This window comes from Mustela nivalis (genome assembly GCF_964662115.1).
Source record: "Mustela nivalis genome assembly, chromosome: 2".
In the NCBI taxonomy this organism is placed as follows: domain Eukaryota; kingdom Metazoa; phylum Chordata; class Mammalia; order Carnivora; family Mustelidae; genus Mustela; species Mustela nivalis.
In genome coordinates this window covers 168,385,771-168,406,970 of record NC_139021.1, presented here as the reverse complement: position 1 = coordinate 168,406,970, position 21,200 = coordinate 168,385,771, and the positions used below count along the sequence as shown (strand labels likewise).

General features: G+C 37.3%; 2 protein-coding genes across 6 annotated transcripts in view; one reads left to right on the top strand and one right to left on the bottom strand.

Moving 5' to 3' along the window:
* BBIP1 (BBSome interacting protein 1) overlaps positions 1–18,371 on the top strand; it is a 44,019-nt gene extending 25,648 nt beyond the window's left edge. For 2 of the 5 annotated variants that reach the window (XR_014306437.1, XR_014306438.1), the window contains 2 exons: positions 1,778–1,899; positions 17,992–18,371. The gene's annotated coding sequence lies outside the window, so the exon portion shown is untranslated. Of the gene's footprint in view, positions 1–1,777; positions 2,010–17,991 lie in introns of those variants that run through there. The other 3 variants (XR_014306439.1, XM_082714346.1, XM_082714347.1) reach the window with 2 other exon arrangements.
* Positions 1–19,585, bottom strand: part of PDCD4 (programmed cell death 4) — a 30,526-nt gene extending 10,941 nt beyond the window's left edge. Inside the window, exons 1-6 of the mRNA XM_082714313.1 lie at positions 19,327–19,585; positions 14,981–15,087; positions 9,035–9,337; positions 6,774–6,868; positions 3,644–3,757; positions 1,195–1,416 (exon numbers count right to left, since the gene is read on the bottom strand). Coding sequence (XP_082570439.1) covers positions 1,195–1,416; positions 3,644–3,757; positions 6,774–6,868; positions 9,035–9,337; positions 14,981–15,023 — 777 coding nt within the window. The 5' untranslated portion in view covers positions 15,024–15,087; positions 19,327–19,585. The remainder of the gene's footprint in view (positions 1–1,194; positions 1,417–3,643; positions 3,758–6,773; positions 6,869–9,034; positions 9,338–14,980; positions 15,088–19,326) is intronic.
* Between the last annotated feature and the right edge of the window lie 1,615 nt (positions 19,586–21,200).

Here is a 21,200-nt window from a genome sequence, read left to right as displayed (position 1 = left end):
TTTCATAGCATTACTTATTTTTGTTGTTGTTTTGTTAAAGCAGGCTCCACACTCAATGTGGGGGCCTGAACTCATGACCCTGAGACCAAGAGTCTTATGCTCCACAGACGGAACCAGCAAAGTACTCCTTTTCATAGCATTATTTCTTAAAAAATTGGAAACGACTTTAGTGTCCAAGAATAAAGGATAGATACGTAAGATGGTACATTATATGGCCATTAGGAAATGCGTTTACATTTTATGGTTTTAAGAAAAATCAAATTTATAAATTAGAATATACAATGTAATTCATTAAAATGCAAGGATATAAAAAAAAATACATTGATATATACCCATAGGAAGTAAAAGAGATTTAACACCAAAATGTTAAAAGTTGTTATTTTTGCCGGCCTTGCTTCCTTTTGACATTTATTTTTCAAAAATGCCATAATATGTATTTAAGTAATCATTTCTTAAATATAAGAGTACTGCTACAAAAAGAAAAAAAAGTCCACGTCTGAATAACTGCTCAATACCTTATAAAGACTACTGTCTGTCAAAGAAAAGTGTAACAGAAAAAGCATTTAGAAATTAAACTACCTATACTCTATTCCTAAATTAACATTTAAGTAAAGTGCTCCTACCTTGATTTAAAAGTTGTTTAAGTAAATACCAACGATTTCACACATTTTCAATTTCAAACCAGAAAGTCACATTATAGTATCAGCATGTATTAAATCTAATAAAAGTATAAGACTTTGAGGACAAAATCTAAACAGAAACATAAATCATTAATTTTCTAATTGTTTACCCACAAAACTACAAAAGGGAACAGAAAATATCAGTTAAGCCAATTCAATCTTCAGTTACAACAATCTACATATTTTTAAAATCCCAGCTCATATAACAGCTTAACCACATGTAACAGAAAATATACAGACAGCAAAAACAAAATGACCTATAAACTATACAGAGCATGGGTGGAAAGTGGGATATAAAATTACAGTATGATGAAAACTACATTTGAAAAAGAAAAAGAAAAGAAGAACAGCTAGACAAAAATACACTAAAATGTCAGAGGGTTATTTTTGTGTGGTAAAAAATATGGGCCATTTCATCCTCTTTATCTACTAAAATTTCCTAGGAGCATGTATTATGTCTATAATTGGAAGTGTAGTGGGGGAGAGAATGAATAAAAAGAAGAGTCATACAAACCTGTGGTGCTCTAGGAGTATCCAATGCCAATTCAGGTAGATCCTTCAATAATTTGTCAAATGATTTTTCTACATCATTTGTGCTCATTACTGTCCCACAAAGGTCAGAAAGAAGCTTAGATGTCATTTCTCTATGACTAGCCTTTCCCTCCAATGCCAAGGACACTGCCAACACTGGTACTCCACTTTTCATTTCACCAAGATTTAAATCTCTCAGCATTTCCTATTTAAAAAACAAACAAAACAAAACAAAACAAAAAAAACTAAAAAGTATATATCACTGCCTTTAATTCAATATAACTTTAGTTTCAAAAATTCAACATTTTATCCATATATCCTTACCTTTTTCCCCTTTGGAAATAGTAAGATAAGCAGTCAAATTTTGTAGGCTAGAACAAACACATCTTTCTGTGCATATAAAATTAGATATTGATTAACTCTGTCAAGCTTTTACTATCTGAACATCACTGAACGAAGAATGTGAATTATACTTAAAACAATTAAACTATACATTGCAAATAAGTTTGTTGTTAGGAATTAATTAACCCTGCATCTTATAATTTTTTAAATTTTTTCTATTTAAGTAATCTCTATACCCAACATGAGACTCAAACTGAGGACCCCAAGATCAAGAGTCACGTACCCTTCCAACTGAGCCTATCAGATGTTCCTAATTTCCAGGAATATTCGTCTATGAATATTTTTGGTGAGATTCATTTTACATTATCATAAATTGTTTATACTCTACTTTCACTCAGTTTTCTCTTCCCACCATAGTTTATACTGTTCATATAAAGTTTAAAAGGAGATCTTAAACTACTGTTTTTAAGTGGAATTATTTCTTTAAATGCTGGGATTAAGTTGAAATTTCCTATTAAAAATGTAATAGCAGCTGCTAATACTAACTACTGTATATAATGTAGCAAGCATTATAACAGCCACTTTAGTTTTTATTATCTTATTTAAGACTCAACCCTTTCAGGGAGGTATTGTCATCATACCCAAAGCAAAATTAAGTATTTACTGAGGACGTAACTGGAGTGGCCAAGTTGAAAGTGAAATAGTCAGTTGACCCTACAAGCTAACTTCTAACTCAGTTACTTAGAGAACCTTTCTTTTTACTTACAGGATGCCAGGTTTAAATACTCAGGGTACTTAAACCATGTTATACTACTAAAAGGGTGCCAAACTATTTTCATAGCCACCTAACTGGTGTCTTTGTTAGCAGTCTCTTCCCACTGAATTTCCTCTTTCCTGGACAGTGCTTGAACAACTCATTGCTTTTATTTATTATTTTTAAGGAAGATTTATTTATTTGACAGAGACAGACACAGCGAGAGAGGGAACACAGCCAGGGGGAGTGGGAGAGGGAGAAGCAGGCTTCCCACCAAGTAAGGAGCCCCACGTGGGGCTCATGACCTGAGCCCAAGGCAGACGCTTAACAACTGTGCCACCCAGACGCCACTAACTCACTGCTTTTAAATAAGATACTTTTCTCTGGAAAACTCTTCAACCATCTTGCCCTGTCAAGCTTCTAGTCATTCTTATATAACTCAGAATCATCTTTTCTATTACTCTCTATTTTATGTTTCCCTAACACTCTGCTTATAGTACTACTCAGTTAATAAATACATAGTATACGTCTAGTCCCATGCTAGGTAGATAGGACTTTAATAGTCTACCCTTACAGGACTGAAGCTCTTCCTCTACAACAGAAGGCTTCACGTTATATATATCACTTCCCTGACTAAGCTTCATAAAGGAATCACCTATTACAAATTCCTTCACATGGTATGCACTGAACAAATATTTGTTTTATATTTAAGTCCTACAAATCTAAGTATATCAGAGCTCATGGTATCAGACAAACCAAGAAAGCCAGTCTGAAGTATAAGAGTATAAGAGTCTAAATGTAAAAGCCTTTTAAAGAGTTGCAATTTTTAAAAAAGAGAAAGATTCCTTTTGGTTCTCTTGGTTTCTGTATACATTCTTATTCAAATCTTTATATCCGTGTTCTCTTTCTTGGACATAACACAAAGATAAATTTTATCTTAATCCTGAGCATAGAAATAAACATCCAAAACACAGAACTAAATCAGACATTTTTTAACCAAGATCTCTGAAGAGGTTTGAAAAAATCCATAGATGCTAAAAACTATTATAATTTTATATAATTTAATTACAAAAATGTATAATTACAAAAATTATTAAAATATTACTGTGCCATTTTTCAGGGAAAGAAATGGCATATAGTCTTCATCACATCCCAAATAGGAAAGAACTAATCTGTATTAAGGAAATTTTACTCCATGTCTTAGAAATTCATTTATACCAAAGAAAATGCTGAAACTTAATTCAGTGATCCAAGATCATTTTGGATCTGATGTTCTGCTTTTAACAGTGTTTTCTTTCCTATATTAAATAAATCATACTTGTAATTTTAAACCTACCGCAACTTCATTAGTATCTCCATGCTCAAAATATTCCTGTATGATTGGTGTTAAAGTCTTCTCAAATGCTGTTTCATCCAAAGGCAAAACTACAGTTTCATAAACACAGTTCTCCTAGAAGGGAAAGGAGGTAAAGAGTTTATAGATTAATGAACAAACTATTCATAAGAACTGAATTTTTCTTTTTTTTCAGAGAGTAAGCAAGCACGGGGTGGGGAGAGGGGAGGGAGGGTCAGAGAGGGGCAGAGAGAGGAATCTTAAGTAGGCTCCATGCCCAGCAAGACCCTGATGTAGGCCTGATCTCATAACCGTGAGATCATGACCTGAGCCGAAATCAAGAGTTGGACATTTAACTGACTAAGCCACCCAGGTGCCCCTAAAATTCTGTATTTTTAATTTTATATTCTGACTTATAATTTAAATATAAATTACATATTTTTATATTCCAACTTAAAAATTAACTATAAAATATAATTTTATGTTTTTAATTTTGTATTCTGACTTTATACTCCAACCAATTTTATTTTTTATATATATTTTTTTAAGATTTTATTATCTATTTGACAGAGAGAGAGAGAGATCACAAGTAGGCAGAGAGGCAGACAGAGAGAGAGGGGGAAGCAGGGGGCTCGATCCCACGACCTTGGGATCATGACCCGAGCCGCAGGCAGAGGCTTTAACCCACTGAGCCACCCAGGTGCCCCTCCAACCAATTTTTTATTCCACCCTCATTCAGGGCAAGAAAAAGATATGTTACATGTTTTGATCACTGATACTAAAACAGAATCTATGTCACTCTTCTTTTGTAAGTTTGAATAAATGAATAACAGAGATTAGAACCATTAACCACAGCAAATATGACTTGCTCCCAAACTCTTGATATTTTGTTAATTTTTTATCTCTCTCACAAAACCAATCCTTCATTGACCAAAAAGCTTTAACATGGCTTCCTATAGGTCATACCTAGTATTCTCATTAAAACCTCACTTTAAAAAAAAAATGGACGATGGTACCTGTGTGGATCAGTCAGTTGAGTGTGTCTACCTTCAGCTCCGGTCGTGATCTCATGACCTCGGGGTCCTCGGAATCAAACCCCGCATCTGGCTCCCTGCTCAATGGAGAGATGGCTTCTCCCTCTCAATTTGTTCCCCCCATCTCCCTGCTTGTGTTCTCTCTCAAGTTCTCTTTCGGCTCAGGTCATGATCCCAGCCAGGGTCCTGGGATCAAGTCCCACATCAGGCAATAAGCCTGCTTCTCCCTCTCTCCTCCCCACTCATGTTCTCTCTCTCACTCTCAAGTAAATAAATAAAAGTATTTTTTAAAAATTTTTAAAAAAAAATTAAAAAATCTCTAAAGAAAAGCAATATTCAACTAAAATTTCAAAAATGGAAGATTACTCTCAATTTTCTATCCCTTTGTCCTCTGCAAAAACACCCAGAAGGGGTTATATGCACCTTGTGATTAGTTTCTAACAACATACACTTAAAATACCATATATTAAGATTATTTTGCAATCATTCTATAGTATCTGAATCCTACATTTTTTCCTGTTCTCGGGAGTACTTCCATGTCCAACAATTAGCTAAAATAGGTAAGTATATACAATCAAATGGAATAAAAACAATATAACATACACCCTGATAATTTCCTGTCTAAAATTCTCATCACCATGTACTATCTCTTGCAATACAGTACTTTAAAAAATATGTCATAATGTCCAGGATTTGTTTCAAAATAATCGGGGGGGGGGGCGTTGTGCATGTAGAGTGATACAAAAGAAAAAATAAATGGAGGTACAGGATTAAACAAGATTGACCATGAGTTATTAATTACTGAAGTTGGTAAAGCTGGGAGAGGAGTACAAGCATGTTCATTACACTATCCCACTTTTGAATAAATTAAAAATTTTCCATTAAAAAATAAATATACATATGTTCACTATAAAATCTATTAAAAATTTACATTCTCATGGATGAGCCTAAGTGAAATAAGACTGAGGAAGACAAATACCAGATAATTTCACTCATGTGGAATCGAAAAAAAAAAACAAATAAAAAAGAATCAGACCTGTAAACACAGAGAACAAACTGAAAGTTACCAGAGGGGAGGGGCAAGACTGGTGAAGGGGAGTAGGAGATATAGGCTTCCAGTTATGGAATGTGTAAGTCATTGGAATAAAAGGTACAGCATAAGAAAAACAAAATTTACATTATTAACATTGAAAAAAGAGGCATGTTCCCAAAATAAAATTTACCACAGAGTTACCATCCTAAATAGTAGTATTTTAAAAGGAGCCTAATATCTACTAACTCTTTAATGATATTCAAAAGAATATATATTCTTCTCAATTATCATTACTATAGAAACTGTATTAACAGAATTTATTGAAAAACAGTCTACTTAGGGGTGCCTAAGTGGCTCAGTCAGTTAAGCATCTGACTCAATTTTAGCTCAGGTCATGCTCTCATAGGTCTTGAGTTTGAGTCCCATGGTGGGCTCTGCACTCAGGGAGCCTGCTTGAAGATTCTCTCCCTCTGCTCCTTTCCCAGTCTCTCCCTCTCTCTCTCACAAATAAATATTTTTTAAAAAAACAGTCAACTTGGGGCACCTCAGTGGCTTAGTTGGTTAAGCATCTGCCTTTAGCTCGGGTAATGATCCCAGGGGCCTGAGATCAAGACCACATTGGGCTCCCCGCTCAGCAGGGAATTGGCTTCTCCCTCTGCCCCCACCCCCAACTCTGCCTCAAATAAATAAAACCTAAAAAAAAAAAAATTTTTTAAATTCAATCATCCTAAATCTGTAAAGACTATTTTTGACTCATTTCAGAAATGAAATGAAAATTACACATATATCATCATCAGTTAATTTGATTTCCTAATCCAAAATTTACCTTAAAGTCCAAAAGGACCGAGTATATGTATGATTTAGACATAGATACTAATGTTTATATATACATACACACATGTTATGCTTATATCTATACACACACACATGCTATAAATCATATATACATGATTTGACAGGCACGGAGTATAGATATAGAATGTATAATTTGACAAATGTATGAGTAAACTACAGACAAGAAGTCAAAAAACTTACAGACTAAAAAAATAAATTAAAACATTCATACCTGGTCATCATCATAGTTAGGATCTTTCACATCTACCTCCTCCACATCATAGACCTGTCCAGGTGTACCCCAGACACCTTTGCCTCCTGCACCACCTGAAAAAGTTTAGAATTGAGAAAAAACACAAAGTTCAGTTCATAAATTTTAACTGAATTTAGATATTCAGATATTAATTAAATAAGTTAAAAAACTGCATTCAATTTCTATGCCAGCTTTTTTTCCAGTTGAATTATACTTTAAACCTCATTTTTTTTTTTTTTGGATCACTGCTTTTTCAGTAGTGATTAGATATTATATATTTTACAACCCATTTCTAAAACATCAAGTTGAAATAGCTTATAAAGTTAAAACTAAAAAGGCAGATGCTTTAAAATGAAAGCAGAAACAAAACAAGATCAGAAAAATATGTGTATCAGGGACTCCAAGGGGTGTGTTAATGTAGCTGAGCTCTAAATTTTATTTGACATTTCATAATACCAAAACAAAAAGACGTATTTTGAACCAATAAGATGTGGTATAGGAAAGTCAGTAAGGGAGAAATTACTTAACAAAGAAGCACAGTTTCCACTCTAAGTGTTTCAAAGTCAAATACCCTTTAAACAGAATAGTACACATTAAACTATACTTGACAACTGGCAATATGCTACAAATAACTAAGCTATTTAAGCATTACCTGCACTCTGTTTACAGAGTGTACCTGTTTACAAACTAACCAGCCCAAGTTTAACAATTCCAACTTTCAAAGTGGTTTTTCTACATAAAACTTACTGAAATATTTGTGTAATGCTTAATACATTACATTATTTATTTAAGCATTACCTGCACTGATCATTATTTCTCTGTACCTCTGTTTACAAACTAACCAGCCCAAGTTTAACAATTCCAACTTTCAAAGTGGTTTTTCTACATAAAACTTACTGAAATATTTGTGTAATGCTTAATACATTACATTATTTTTAAGGAACTCCTCAGTATCACCAATTTTTTTGAGGGTTTTTTCTATCAAGACTAGAGCAAAGCAGAATCTGATTATTAGGATTCATTTTGATGTAACCAATGGTTATAAAGCCATTCAACAAAGTAACAGTTTTTGACTGACCACAAAAACATTTAACAAGAATCCTAGGCTATAAATTGAAGTTCACACCATTCAGAAGCTGTGAAATCTTCAAATTATATCAAAATCCTACCACAGACCAAAGCTAACATTCCTCATCAACAAATACTTAAGTATCTACAACTGCTAGTCATTACTCTGATATAGCAGTGAAAAAATAGACCATTACTGGGGTGCCTCGGTTAAGTGTCTACCTTCAGTCAGGGCATGATCCTGGAGTCCTGGGACATCCAGGTCCTCAATAAGCAGGGAGTCTGCTCAAGGATTCTTTCTCCCTCTGCCCCTCCCTCTACTCATGCTCTCTCTCTCTCAAAATAAATAAATATAATCTTAAGAAAAAAAAAAACAAAAAACAGGATCATTCCACTCCAGTATCCAAGAAAGAATGGGAGAGTACTTGGGGGGCTCCTCACTGGCTTACTTGGTAAAGCATGCAACTCTTGATCTCAGGGTTGCAAGTTTTAGCCCCATGTTAGGTATAGAGATTACTTAAAAAATAAAATATTTTAATTAAATTGAATGAATGAATGAATGAATGAATGAATGGAAAGAAAGAAAGAAACGAACAAAAGAACGCATGAACTCGGAACCATCTATGAAATCATTAAAATTCTGATTCACTTATTACCAATCCAATATATATTTATCCTATATTTTTAACAAAGAGCATAATTACATTCATTAGATAATACATATAATGCATTATTTTTAACTTTTATTTATTAAGTAATCTCTACCTGCCATATGGGGCTCAAACTCATGACTCCAAGATCAAGAGTGACATACTCCACTGACTGAGCCAGCCAGGTCCCCCAGGTAGGATGAATTTCTGACCCTACTTTCAAGCAAAGAGAATACAATGCACAATTCACAACTGTACAAAAAATTCACGTGTATTTTGCTGAAAATAATAAAGTTCTGCTCAAGAAATCTGGAGGAGAAAAATCTCCTCCAGAAAAAAAGCTCAACTTAAAGAAAAAGTGGGATGGTCCTCAGATTATTACTTTGTAAATATATATACAAATCATAAAATCTTACATTATCAATGTTTAAATTTCTCACATTCCTAGAACAAGGAAACCATAGTTTAAGTATCATGCCATATTGTATTCTATTTGCTTCTTTGTACTTGGAATACACCAACCTTTCTTTGGTAGTCCCCTTCCTTTGCCAGATCTGGATCGCCTATCTAGCAACCTTCCCTTTGGACTGGTTGGTACAGTTACTCCACTTCTAAGGGCTTCACTTCCATTATCACTGACTGAATCGCCTCTGCCAGAGTCCCGGGATGAGTTTTTCCTCAGGCGCCTTTTTGCCTTGGCATTAATTCTAGCTTCATTAATGGAGGATGCGGAAATCCAATTTCCATTTATCTCATTTTTTATTTCTTCAGTCCCAGCATTTTCTTCATCACCAGAAAAGAGAGAGTCGCTTAAATTATCAGGATCTTAAAGAGGAAAATGAAGAAAGAAAATTCTACATAAGTACTTTATGTTATACCAGTTATCATCATGTTATATTAGGCTGAATCACATGAAATTACTATTTTTTAGGTAACAGTGACATACTGATAATTTATATGATTTGATCTAATAAATGACAACAAAACAGAATTATTTTCACATTATCACAGAAAGTAAACTAAGTTCATTTTGATGAGCGAAGTTTAATGAAAGCACGTAATCTCCTATGTTTAGAAATAAAATCTATGTTAATATACAACCACAGACGAAACCTTTAGACTTTTGTGATCGAAGAGAGTTAAGCAATTGGAAATAGTAAGAAAATACTAACAATCTTGAACAGAAGAAAGATAAACTAATATTTACAGAATTCCTACTTTTATTTATCTGGCACTGTGCTGGATGTTTTGTCATTTACCCACAAGTTTGAGATCTATTTACTACATAAAAAGATCATTAATACAGATAAGGAAACTAAGGCTGATAGTGTTTAAATAACTTGCCAGAAAACTCATTAATTAATTATAGACACTTAGGAAATATTACTAATCCAAAGAGCCTGAAAGGTATTTGACAAATAAATGATCACATATGATTACTGAGCTTAACTGCTAAGGATTCACTGCTTTCAAATGTAAAGCCTGGGGGGAGGGGGATAAAGCTTGCTCTCAAAGCTCTAATTCACTTATCCAAACAACTCATATTACATATCACCTTCTGACAATCTTCCAGACTATGTAAGATTTATACATTGTTCCCTGAAAGACAGCAACACATTTGGAGTTTCCAATGGTCCCATTGTATCCTTTAGGATATACTCAAGTTTTATTTCCTCCATAAAAACTTTTCTAACAATTCTAGCCACAATACTACTAATGCCCACACACAGTTCATTTACCAGGTAAGAAACAAACCACTTTGTTATTTCTAATTTATGTAGTAGTCTTGCTTTTCCAAGTAAGTCATAAGCCTCAAAAGAGGAACCATGCCTTTATCTGTACTTCTCTGTACCCTCAGCACCCAACAGAGCATAATCATACTATCAACTCAAATGTCCGTGGAGATCAATGGCATGAATACAGCTGGCTTTGCTCGTAAAACTTCTTAAGTCAGTAAACTGCTGAAATTAGTTCCCCTTGGGCCACAGTTTCGTTCATTATGGCTAATTTAAGTCAGAACTGAATCTCTCAAATGGTTTTACATTTCCTACATGTAATTAAACTGTGTCAAGTCTATGTGTATAGGCTTTAACTTGTTTTAAGATAATATGCTGAAACTGAAAATTTATTAAAACAACCTGTAAGAAAGAGATGTGTTGAAATCTTTGTAATTCTTGACAAAAAGTCTAAAAGTTAAGAACATTGTGGTAATCAAAAAACAAACATTAAGTAGAGTCCAATTACATCATTAGTCTCCTAAATAGTCTTTGTGCCTTCAATCTTCAAACCATTCTCCAAACTGCATGAAAACTGATTTTCTAAAACATGCCTCCACGTTCCCATTGGGTCAAAAGAAAGTTTAAAACTCATTACCTTGTAACTTAAGAGCCTTCATAATCTTGCTCCTGTTTATGTCATCAGAGTAACTGCTGACCACTCACATTCAAAGGGTCAGAGCTTAGGTTTGTATCACAGGTAGTAATGAAAGGATTAGTTTAGCATAGAAATACAGAATATATTAGGAAAAAAAGAAAGTATAAAATAAAGACCAGCGAAGAAAATGTTACAATAATTTATTCTTTAACTGAAAAGATCAAGGGTAAAATTTTGGGGTAAATAAGCAAGCAACACTCAAAAAATAAAGAGCTTTTAAACAGAAGCAGCATGAAATGTAGTCTTAAAAATGTAGTCTTAAAAAGTTTTTAGACTAAGGAAGTTAGAGGGCGAGTTTGACACATCATCACAACCATCATCATAAATACACTACAACTACTAGTAGCAGTAACTGTCATAGCAGGAGTGCAACTTCCTTTGTCATTACCATCATTGTTGTTACTACTAGATACCAGGTTCTGTGCCAGGCACTTTACATACATGGTCTTTATCTTTATTTTCACAAAGCTTTATCTTCACAAAGCTCTATAATAAAGCTGTTTATCCTAAATTTACAGAGAGAAATGTTTCATGGAAAAATTACATTATCTAAAATGGACTGTGGCCAGGATTCAAATCCACAATTAAATCTCTGATGATTATAACTGTAGAAAATACAGAGCTAGAGCAGAGTAGTGACAGCTAAAGAGACAGGACATGGGAATGATCATAAAGAGAGAAAAGCGGAAGAGTAAGAGGAAGGAGAAAAAAAAAGACCAGAGATCAGACAAGTCAGATGTAATTTCAAGAGCAGGCAGTTGAAGAAAACATTAAACATCTACCTGTAACATACTGCTTTCATTATTCTATAATTACGGAAAACCACTAAACTCACCCAGATGATAAAGGACTGCAAATTACAATAAAATGCTTTATACTATCACTTGGAGTACTGAAGTATTCAATTTCAATATATTTCTCACAACTGAGTTTCAGCTATTTTAATATCCTTTCAAATATGTTTGTATGACTGCAGCAGAACATATCTAGGTATATTTTATCTATTAGACCTTAAATTTTTAACCCATGTTTCCATCAACTATTTTGTATTTTGCTGTTCATATTTACCTAGTCTTTTTTTTTTTTTAAGACTCATTTGAGAGAAAGAAAGTGCACACACTAGTAGGGGGTGCAAGATGGAAAAGGGGGAGAGATTGTCAAGCAGACTCCCCACTAGCAGAGAGCCCAATGTGGAGCTCAATCCCAGGACCCTGAGATCATGACCTAAGCTGAAATCAAAAGTTGGCCACTTAACCGACTAAGCCATCTAGGTGCCCCATATTTGCTCAGGTTTCAGGGTTCCATAACCACCACTGATCGGACTTTAAGAAAACCAAAATACAAAAGATAAAAAACCTGAGTACATAATGTGGCGACTTCAAAATTGTTTTCCACTGTGTACTAATTCCCCTTCTAAATTCTCTGGCATCTCAGTAGTAACCACTGTAACTCCCAGTATCACAGTAGCATTCAAATTTTCAACTAATGGTCCACTGCCTGACATAATCAGAATTGACAATATTAGCACATTTTCATTTGTTACATACAAAGTAAGTGCTACGAGCATGACATACATATACTATAATCTCATTTAATCCTACTGATAAACCTATAGAGAGGGCATTTATACCCCAGTTTAACACAACCTGAGAAAACTGAAGGTCAGAACAAATAACCTATTTCTCCAAAGAACCAGAGCTGGTCTAAGTAGAAGTTGAAATTAATACACTGATCTGACTTGAACTATTTGATTCAGGAAGAATTTATAGCAAAGGTCTGTTTAAGGCCCATCCAAGTATTAAAGAACCAGTCCTTTATATTAAGGCAGTTTTAGCCAGAGGCATCATGTCTGTGAGTCATGCTGTCTCACAGAAATATAACGCAAGCCAAACAAGTAATTTTAAAGTTCCTAATATCCATATTAAAAAGAAACAGGAGAAATTAATTTTAATATATTTGATTTAATCTACTGTTCAAGATCTGTTATAGATTTTGAACACAGAGTAGTCAATATAAAACTTAATGAGGTATTTCATTCATCCTAAGTTTCAAAATCTGGATGCATCTGCACCTACAGTATATCTCATTTCAGACAAGTCACATTTCCAGCGCTCAGTAGTCACACATGGTTAGTAGCTATCACACTGGGCAGTACAGAAAAGAAGCAATTATATGTTAAATATATTCTTAAAATATATTCTTAACCAACCCCACTTCAATGAAGCAGGGATATAATGCCCATTTATAACCCTAAAAACAAGTATTCACATAGCTATTGTATACAGCAGCACCAAAATAATCATTAATTATTGCAATAATTTTTTTCAACTATAATTTTCTAGCACACTTTAAATCAGGTGTATAAATACAAAATAACAAAGAGGTTTCAATTTCAAAGTGTCTGTTCAGATCAAAGAAAACTATATAATTTGTACACAATGAATTAGTCATTGAAAAAATAATACTATTATAGTGTTAAAAAATGAAATATGGGGGCACCCAGGTGGTTCAGTGGGGTAAATCCTCTGCTTTCGGATCAGGTCATGATCCCAGGGTCCTGGGATAGAGCCCCGCATTGGGCTCTCTGCTCAACAGGGAGCCTGCTTCCTCCTCTCTCTCTGCCTGCCTCTCCGCCTACTTAAGATCTGTGTCTGTGGATCTACTTAAGATCTGTATCTGTCAAATAAATAAATAAAATCTTTTAAAAAATGAAATATGATAAAATATACCAACAGGAAAAGCTCTCACCATTCAGGATACTTCAAAATCCTATATAAGATTTTTCTGAAAGTTATAAATACATTTTAAGTTTTCTGAAGTTACTCAACATTTAAACCTCTATTCCACAGAATTTTTTTTTTTTTTAAGATTTATTTGACAGAGATCATAAGTAGGCAGAGAGAGAGGAAGGGAAGCAGGCTAGCAGGGAGCCTGATGTGGGGCTTGATCCCAGGACCCTGGGATCATGACCTGAGCTGAAGGCAGAGGGTTTAACTCACTGAGTCACCCAGATGCCCCCCACGAAACTATTTTTATGATAAGGTGCTAACTGAAGCACCATGGAAAATCAAGAAAAATACTATAGATAATATAACATGTAAATTATTAATTATGAAGGAGATCGATCTCTTTCCTAATTAATGGCTCATGGGTTAAGCCTCTGCCTTCGGCTCAGGTCATGATCTCAGGGTCCTGGGATCGAGCCCCGCATCGGGCTCAGCAGGGATCTTGCTTCCTCCTCTCTCTCTGCCTGCCTCTGCCTACTTGTGATCGCTGTCAAATAAATAAAATCTTAAAAAAAAAAAAGGAAAGAGATTGAAACACCAGTAATAGTTTGTATTATAGAAATCACTAGCTCATTTGAAAATATCAGTGAACAGGTTTACTATTCTTCTCCATTCTGTACCTTACAGTTTATTATAAAAAATGGAGAATAAGAGTGTATGGAATGTGAAAGGATGGGCAGAAAGATAAGGACATGTGAAGAATTTCCATAAAAATAAGAACCACAGGAGCACCTGAGCGGCTCAGGTCATGCAAGAGCCCAGGGTCCTGGGATGAAGCCCCACATCGGGCTCCTTCTTCAGCAAGGAGTCTGCTTCTCCCTCTTCCTCTGCCCCCTCCCCCAGCTTGTTCTCTCCCTCTCAAGTAAATAAATATTTAAATAAAAAAAGAATCCCAAACTTGATTTTAAAAATAATATAACTCACTTTCTTGTAGCATGAATAAGATGGTTTGGGGTTTTTTTTTAAGATTTTATTTATTTATTTGACAGAGATCACAAGTAGGCAGAGAGGCAGGCAGAGAGAGAGGAGGAAGCAGGCCCCCTGCCGAGCAGAGATAGATGCGGGACTCGATCCCAGGACCCTGAGATCATGACCTGAACAGAAGGCAACAGAACCCACTGAGCCACCCAGGTGCCCAATAAGATGGTTTTAAAGTAAAAAGATGGTTTTAATACTATGTTTTCATAAAATTTTGTAGGACCTCAAATATGCTCACAATACAGTCAAGGTTCAAAATAGTCTTGCTTACCTGCGGGGTTTACATTCAGTATTTGCTCATTTTCTACATCCATAGTTCCTTAATGTCACGTGCACTGATTATATTACTAATGGAAGTCTTCCCTTGGGATCTATTTCCTTAAAAAGAAAAAAGTTTCAGTATCTTCCAAACTGATATAATTAATAAATTGAATTTACTTAATCACTGTAAAAAAAATCAGCACATAATTTCATTTTTTGAAAAAGAGTTCTCTTTATTTTGAAAAATAGTTTACCACTATTAATATTTGGCTTCAATCTTCCTGACAAGTGTACCTCTGTCAAAAAAAAAAAAAAGAAAAAGAAAAAAAAACTCACAAAAAAAAAACATGTTTCTGAGTGTGCCAAAGCATCCCTTTAACTTGGAAGTAAAATTAAAGCAGTATATACATACTCCAAATTTTTTAGGACTACCAGGCTTCATAATTAATCTGATATAAATTAATACTGGAAAATTCACTACAAATGAATTTTAAGAACTACTACAAAATGCAAGCAACAGCTTTAATCAAGCATATGACATGACCGTGTTATTTTTTCACATTGTAAAATATCTGAAGGAAGACAGGTCTGCCATTTCATTACCTAGGTGTCCATAATTATAGTTCTAAGACTTTGAGATTGGGAGAAATTTTTGTAAATGTTTTCTACAATGAGAATTATTATTTTCATAATCTAAAAAACCCACTTTTTTTTAATTTAAAGAAAATTTGAAGATTTTATATTTGAGTAATCTCTACACCCCATATGGGGCTCAAATTTATAACCCTGATATCAGGAGTTGCATCCTCTACACACTGAGCCAGCCAGATGCCTCCCCCATTCTCTTTAAAAAATAAAAAGTAAACAACAAAAAAACTTGCCTTCAAAAAATAAATAAGTACAATGACATTAGCATCTCAGTATCATAGACCTCAGTTCTAAAATGGCTTAAAAATTACTAATGTTGAAGGTTTTGATGAAATCAGTTACCTCTTATTTAACTTAGTGATATAAATCTGTTACTTGAAAGACTATCAAAATATATTTTCATGGAAACTATTACCAGAAAGTGTAACCAAATGATTTTAGAATCTCTCTGCAAGTATTTTTAAAATGGTGGCTTACAGTACTTAACCACTGATCTGTTCATATCATATAGGTTCTATATAAGCATTCCCAATCATTTCACTAGCAATATGCTTTCAAGATCTAAAATGCACAAATTAATGAAAATGACTAATAAACTAATTGCAGAAAAGCATACCTTTCTCATAAAACAACCTATTTTTAAATGTCATTTCATTAATATCAATAAATATAAATAAATTATTAATATTTATTATATTAATACAAATTATAAATTAATAAAATTACTTAATAATAATAATAATAATAATATGTGATGCCTTCTGGGACTCAACTTTTTTTTTTTTTTAAGTAAACTCTAGGCCCAATGTGGGCCTCGAACTCATGACTCTGAAATTGAGTCACATGCTCCACAGACTGAGCCAGCTAGGCACCCCTCACCTAACTTTTAAATTCCTTAATATTTACTATTTTAACATCTAAAAGGTTTATAGTCCTTTGATCCAGAAAAGGGTATTATTTTGTAAAACAAAAATACACACACCTTAATGCTAACCATGATAAAACTTAATAAGGCATAATCCTTAGGCTACCAGGATGCTATCATACCACTTCAGAAGTTAAGAAAATGGTGAGATTATTCTAATTCTACTTAAAATACACAGACTTATGTAATTCTATATAATGACTTTTCAATATCATAATTTCCATCAACTCTGGATTTAGGGGAAAAAATTACCGTTAAAGATATGCATATAGAGACTTATATAAATATATAAGCAAAAATAGTTTGGAAACCTAGGCACTTGGTGTTTTTCATGTCTGAAAATGCCATATGTTTCATTTTATATGAGTTACATATTTTAGGACAGTGAAAATGTCTTATGATGTGTGTATGAGCTTTTTAAACTAGAATTACATTGAAGTCTGTCAATACTTTCTGCAGAACCTAGCTACTAAAGGAAATGAAATTATTTTAACTGGTGTTTATAAAGCCTTTTATACTTTACAGAGAATTTTATAGGCATTATTTCATGTCCGTCTCAAAACAACCTTGACCTATTTACTCCACTCTGCACACAACTAAAATTCAGAGAAGGTAGATGATCTGTCCAAAGACAGTGCTCAGTGGAAAAACCAGAACCCAGACCTTCTCAATCCAGTACTGCTTGCACAAGTTCAATACAAGATTTTAATATCCCACAAGAAGATTCTGTTTTAGGGCTTACAGACAGAAGCTTATTAAAACACAGACTCTTACTGTTATATCAAATCTTTAAATATTACATTCCAAACACTAAAAATAATATTTATTTTAAACTATTACACAAAAGACATTCAGTTGGGCAAAGAAAATTATTAAGTATGACTATTATCTAGAACTTACCATATTTGTTTTTATTTAGTAATCCTAACTGGGGAGGGGGGCTTGTCTGTGTCTTTAGGCAATGATACAGCAATCAAGAACTCAGTCACACTTGATAGCAACACAGACATTTTAAGAATTTAGAGAAAGATAAAGACACATTGCATGTTTTTCCTTTCCTCAAAGTAGTGGAGCTTTTTTCCAGTTTACTCCACAATCCGTAAGATTTTTGGCCCACACTTAACAAACTACATAAAGCAAAAATTCTAAATGCCACATCCTTGAAACGAAATAATAAAATTTTCCATAAGAAAACAAAAGCATTCATAGAAGTTTGACAAAATTAAGGCTAACATTAAACAGTTTTCATTTCTTCAGTGGGTTTTACAGAAACCTACAACCAGAAACATTCAAATGCCATGACATTCCGCAGCAGATAGAACCTCCCCTTCCCACCAGCCCCCACCCCAAAAATCTGTTTCCTGAAATAGACCTCATAAACCACTCTGACAGTTTCTAGTCAAGTTTAGGCCGTATGTTAACCAGAAAATTATTTGTTTTCATTCCAGGGCTACAATACAGCTAATTAGCAACTTAAAAAGCAGCTGAAAGTATTCAGCCACGATGATGCAAAAGCTGCGCAGAAGACCTCAAAGTGTCATTTATTTTTGCACACCCAGCAACTATTTTTCTTTTCATTACTACAACAGGAGAACCAATCAAAATATAATTCAAAGATCGCTGCTGAAATAGTAAGGAATTTAAGAAACCTATAATGAAGGAAAGTTAAGGGCATAAATACCAATAATGGAACTTAAAACGCATGTGCAGTGCTCCCCTTTTAGAAAAGTATACGGTGGTTTCTAAGAAAACTTAAATTAGTAAGAATGCCAAAATTCTAAAACAGCAGTAAAAATACAAGTAAAAACAGGCGGTGACTTTTTGTTCACACGAAGCTGCATTTTTGATCGTTTTAATCACTGCAGATACTGCCCGGCTGCTGGTCGCACAGCCCGTTCTCACAAGGGTCTGCGCGACGCGAGAGACCGACTTCTGCAGTTTGCGAAGCTCGGGGCGGGGAGCGGGTGGGGGGTACAGGACCCCTCCCCGTGTGCACTGCAGCACCGAATCGACGGATGCAGCAGACGCGGCCTGCGTTTCACAGAGAGAGGGCTCCCTTCCTGTCTTTGTTGTCCCTGGGAGATTTTCACTTAAACCAAAAAAGCGACCCTTCGCCCGAAGTCCGCGCAGGGCCGGGGAGGCCGGCACGTGTCGGCCTCCCGGCGGCCCCTCCCGCGGCGGCTGGCCTTCCTCCCCGCCGCGGGCGCAGGCCGGGACCCCGCGGGCCCCAGTCCAGGCCGGCCCCGGGGGATGCCGGACCAGAGCGGCCGGGCCTGGGCTCCGGAGCGCGGGCCCGGGGTCTGGGAACGCTGGGCCGGGGTCCTCCAGGGAGAGCAGGAGGGCGGGGAGGGCGCGAACCTTCCTCACAGGATTTCAGTCACGCCAGAAACACGCCTCCCAACGTCCCCCCTCCAAGTAAAAATGAGAACTCGGCCTTGGCGCGGATGAGGAGCAGCCCCTCGCTGGCGAGCGCCCCGCGCACCCTGCTCAGCCCCGAGAGGGTCCCGGAGGGGGCGGGCCCGCGCCGCCGCGCTCCGGGCCTCGGCCCGGGAGGGAACCGGAGCCCGCCCTCCGCATCCCGGGGCGTTGGGCAGCCGCGGCCCGCCTGCGGGGCTCCGAGGAGGAGGCCGGACCCCCGCCCACCCGGGCCGGCCCCGACCCGACCCGGCCGCGGTCTCGGGCCCCCTCCCCCTCCCAACGTGCGGCTGCCTCCGAGGAGAGACGGGGACTGAGGGAGAGAGTGCAGTCGTTCTGAGCGTGCGAGCCGCCCCGCTGGTACTGACCCCTCGGGCCGCCGCCGTCGCCACTGCTCGCCCAGGTCCCCGGTCCGCCGGCCGAGACCCGCTGCTCAGCCTCTGCCGCCGCCTCAGAGCGTCTCAGCCCCCTCTCGCTCTGTTTGTTTTTGTTTTGTTCTACCCAGTAACACGGGGGCGAGAGAGCGGCGTTTATTGGCCGAAGTGGGGAGGCCCGCTGGCCAATCGCGGCGGTGGAGTGGGAGCCGAGGAGGAAAAAGGGAGGGAAGTGAAACGTGGAAAGCTGAGTAGGGGCGCCGGAAGGCGCATGCGCGTCGGGGTCCTGGAACTGGCTGGCGTGGGAGACCTGCGGGAAGCTGGGGGCGGGAGGTTGGGAGGCGTGGCAGGATGGAAGCGTTGGCGAAAGGACTGTGCTTTGGGGTGAGGACCGGGCTGAGGCTGCTTTGACCAGCTCACTCCCAACTCTCACAGAGCAGTCAGCGATCCCGGCTAAATGTTGGGCTTCTGGAGGGTCCCTTTCTTCCATTTCCAGATGCTCCTCCAGCGAACACCCTTAATCTCTACAGTTGCTTCTCCCGCGGGTCCTCTTCGCTCCTTGGCTCCTACTGTGTACACTAAGAACTTTATCTCAGTGAATGCCCACATCCCTTGAAGATAGAAATCACCCCCATTTCATATATGAAGAAACAAACACTCGAAAACTCTTTGAAGTCCCTGTGCTAATCATGACTAGTTAGGCTGCTGGGATTCAAACTCCCACAGCCCCGCTCCGGGGCCGGGGTTCTCAATCATGGCTGTAACTTCTTGATGGAAACCTGTATCCCGCCTGGCTGTTGTTGGTGTCTCTCCTCTTGGCTACATTCTCTTTGGCTTCTCTTGTGTTCTAATTCTTCCTCCTTCCCTATCCCCTGAGGAAATGACCAGAACCTTCTGCTGTCTGTTCTCTCGGGAAAGGGTTCAGCCATTATCTCTGGACAGATTTTCTGATTGTCTGATGTGCAACACCTAAATGGTCTGTTGGTCTTTGGGCATCCAAACTGCCTCCACCCCCACCGGGGAGCTCCTTCCCCTGACTTAACCCCTTTCTGCCCAGTCACCCTGCCTGAAAGTCATCCCTAATGGTATTATTTCTCTGAACAACAACAAAAACCCCTTTCAGTAGCTTCCCGTTGCCTGCCTGGAGCCCCAGCGCCTCAGCCAGGCATTCAAGGCCCCATGGTGTGACTTTCTGGCCTTTCTGACTTTCAAGACTTTCTGGCCATGTCTCCACACTCCCCCAATCCACACACGTCCTTGGCAGGAACCCACTTGGACCTCTCACTGTTCCATATGCTTCCCCACCTCCTGAGGGTTCTTTATCATATCACCTTGAAATGCCTCTCTATCTCCCATCTCTGCCTGGTACAATGCTAGCCATGCTTCGTGGCTCAACCCCACAGGCCTTCTTGAGCCTCCTGACTTCAGGTGAATTTCCTGTCTCCTAATTCCCCCCAGTAATGACTTTTACCTCTGGGGATATTGAAACATTCTGCCTAGCATTATGTTATTTGAGTCCCTGTCCTAACTCTCCTCCCCATTAAACTGTCACCTTGTCGAAGGCAAGATTCCTGTCTTACTCATCTGTTATCATAGTGGGTCTTAAGAAGGTGCCTTGCACATTTCCTGTACTGGTGCAATAAAGGTACCCTGATCTGAGTTCACAAAGTTTCTCAGCATTTCCTGCTTATTCCAACCTCCTGGGCAAGAGCCTCTTGGCATGTCCAGCATCTGAATTAGCCTTATGACTCACTTTTACTTTTTAAAAACAAAGCTTCCTGGTCACTCAGTTTTGTATTGTTTTGTTTTGTTTTTGTTTTCTCCATCACCTGCAGCTGTCTCCTTTCTTTTCTCTGCCAGGCCTCATG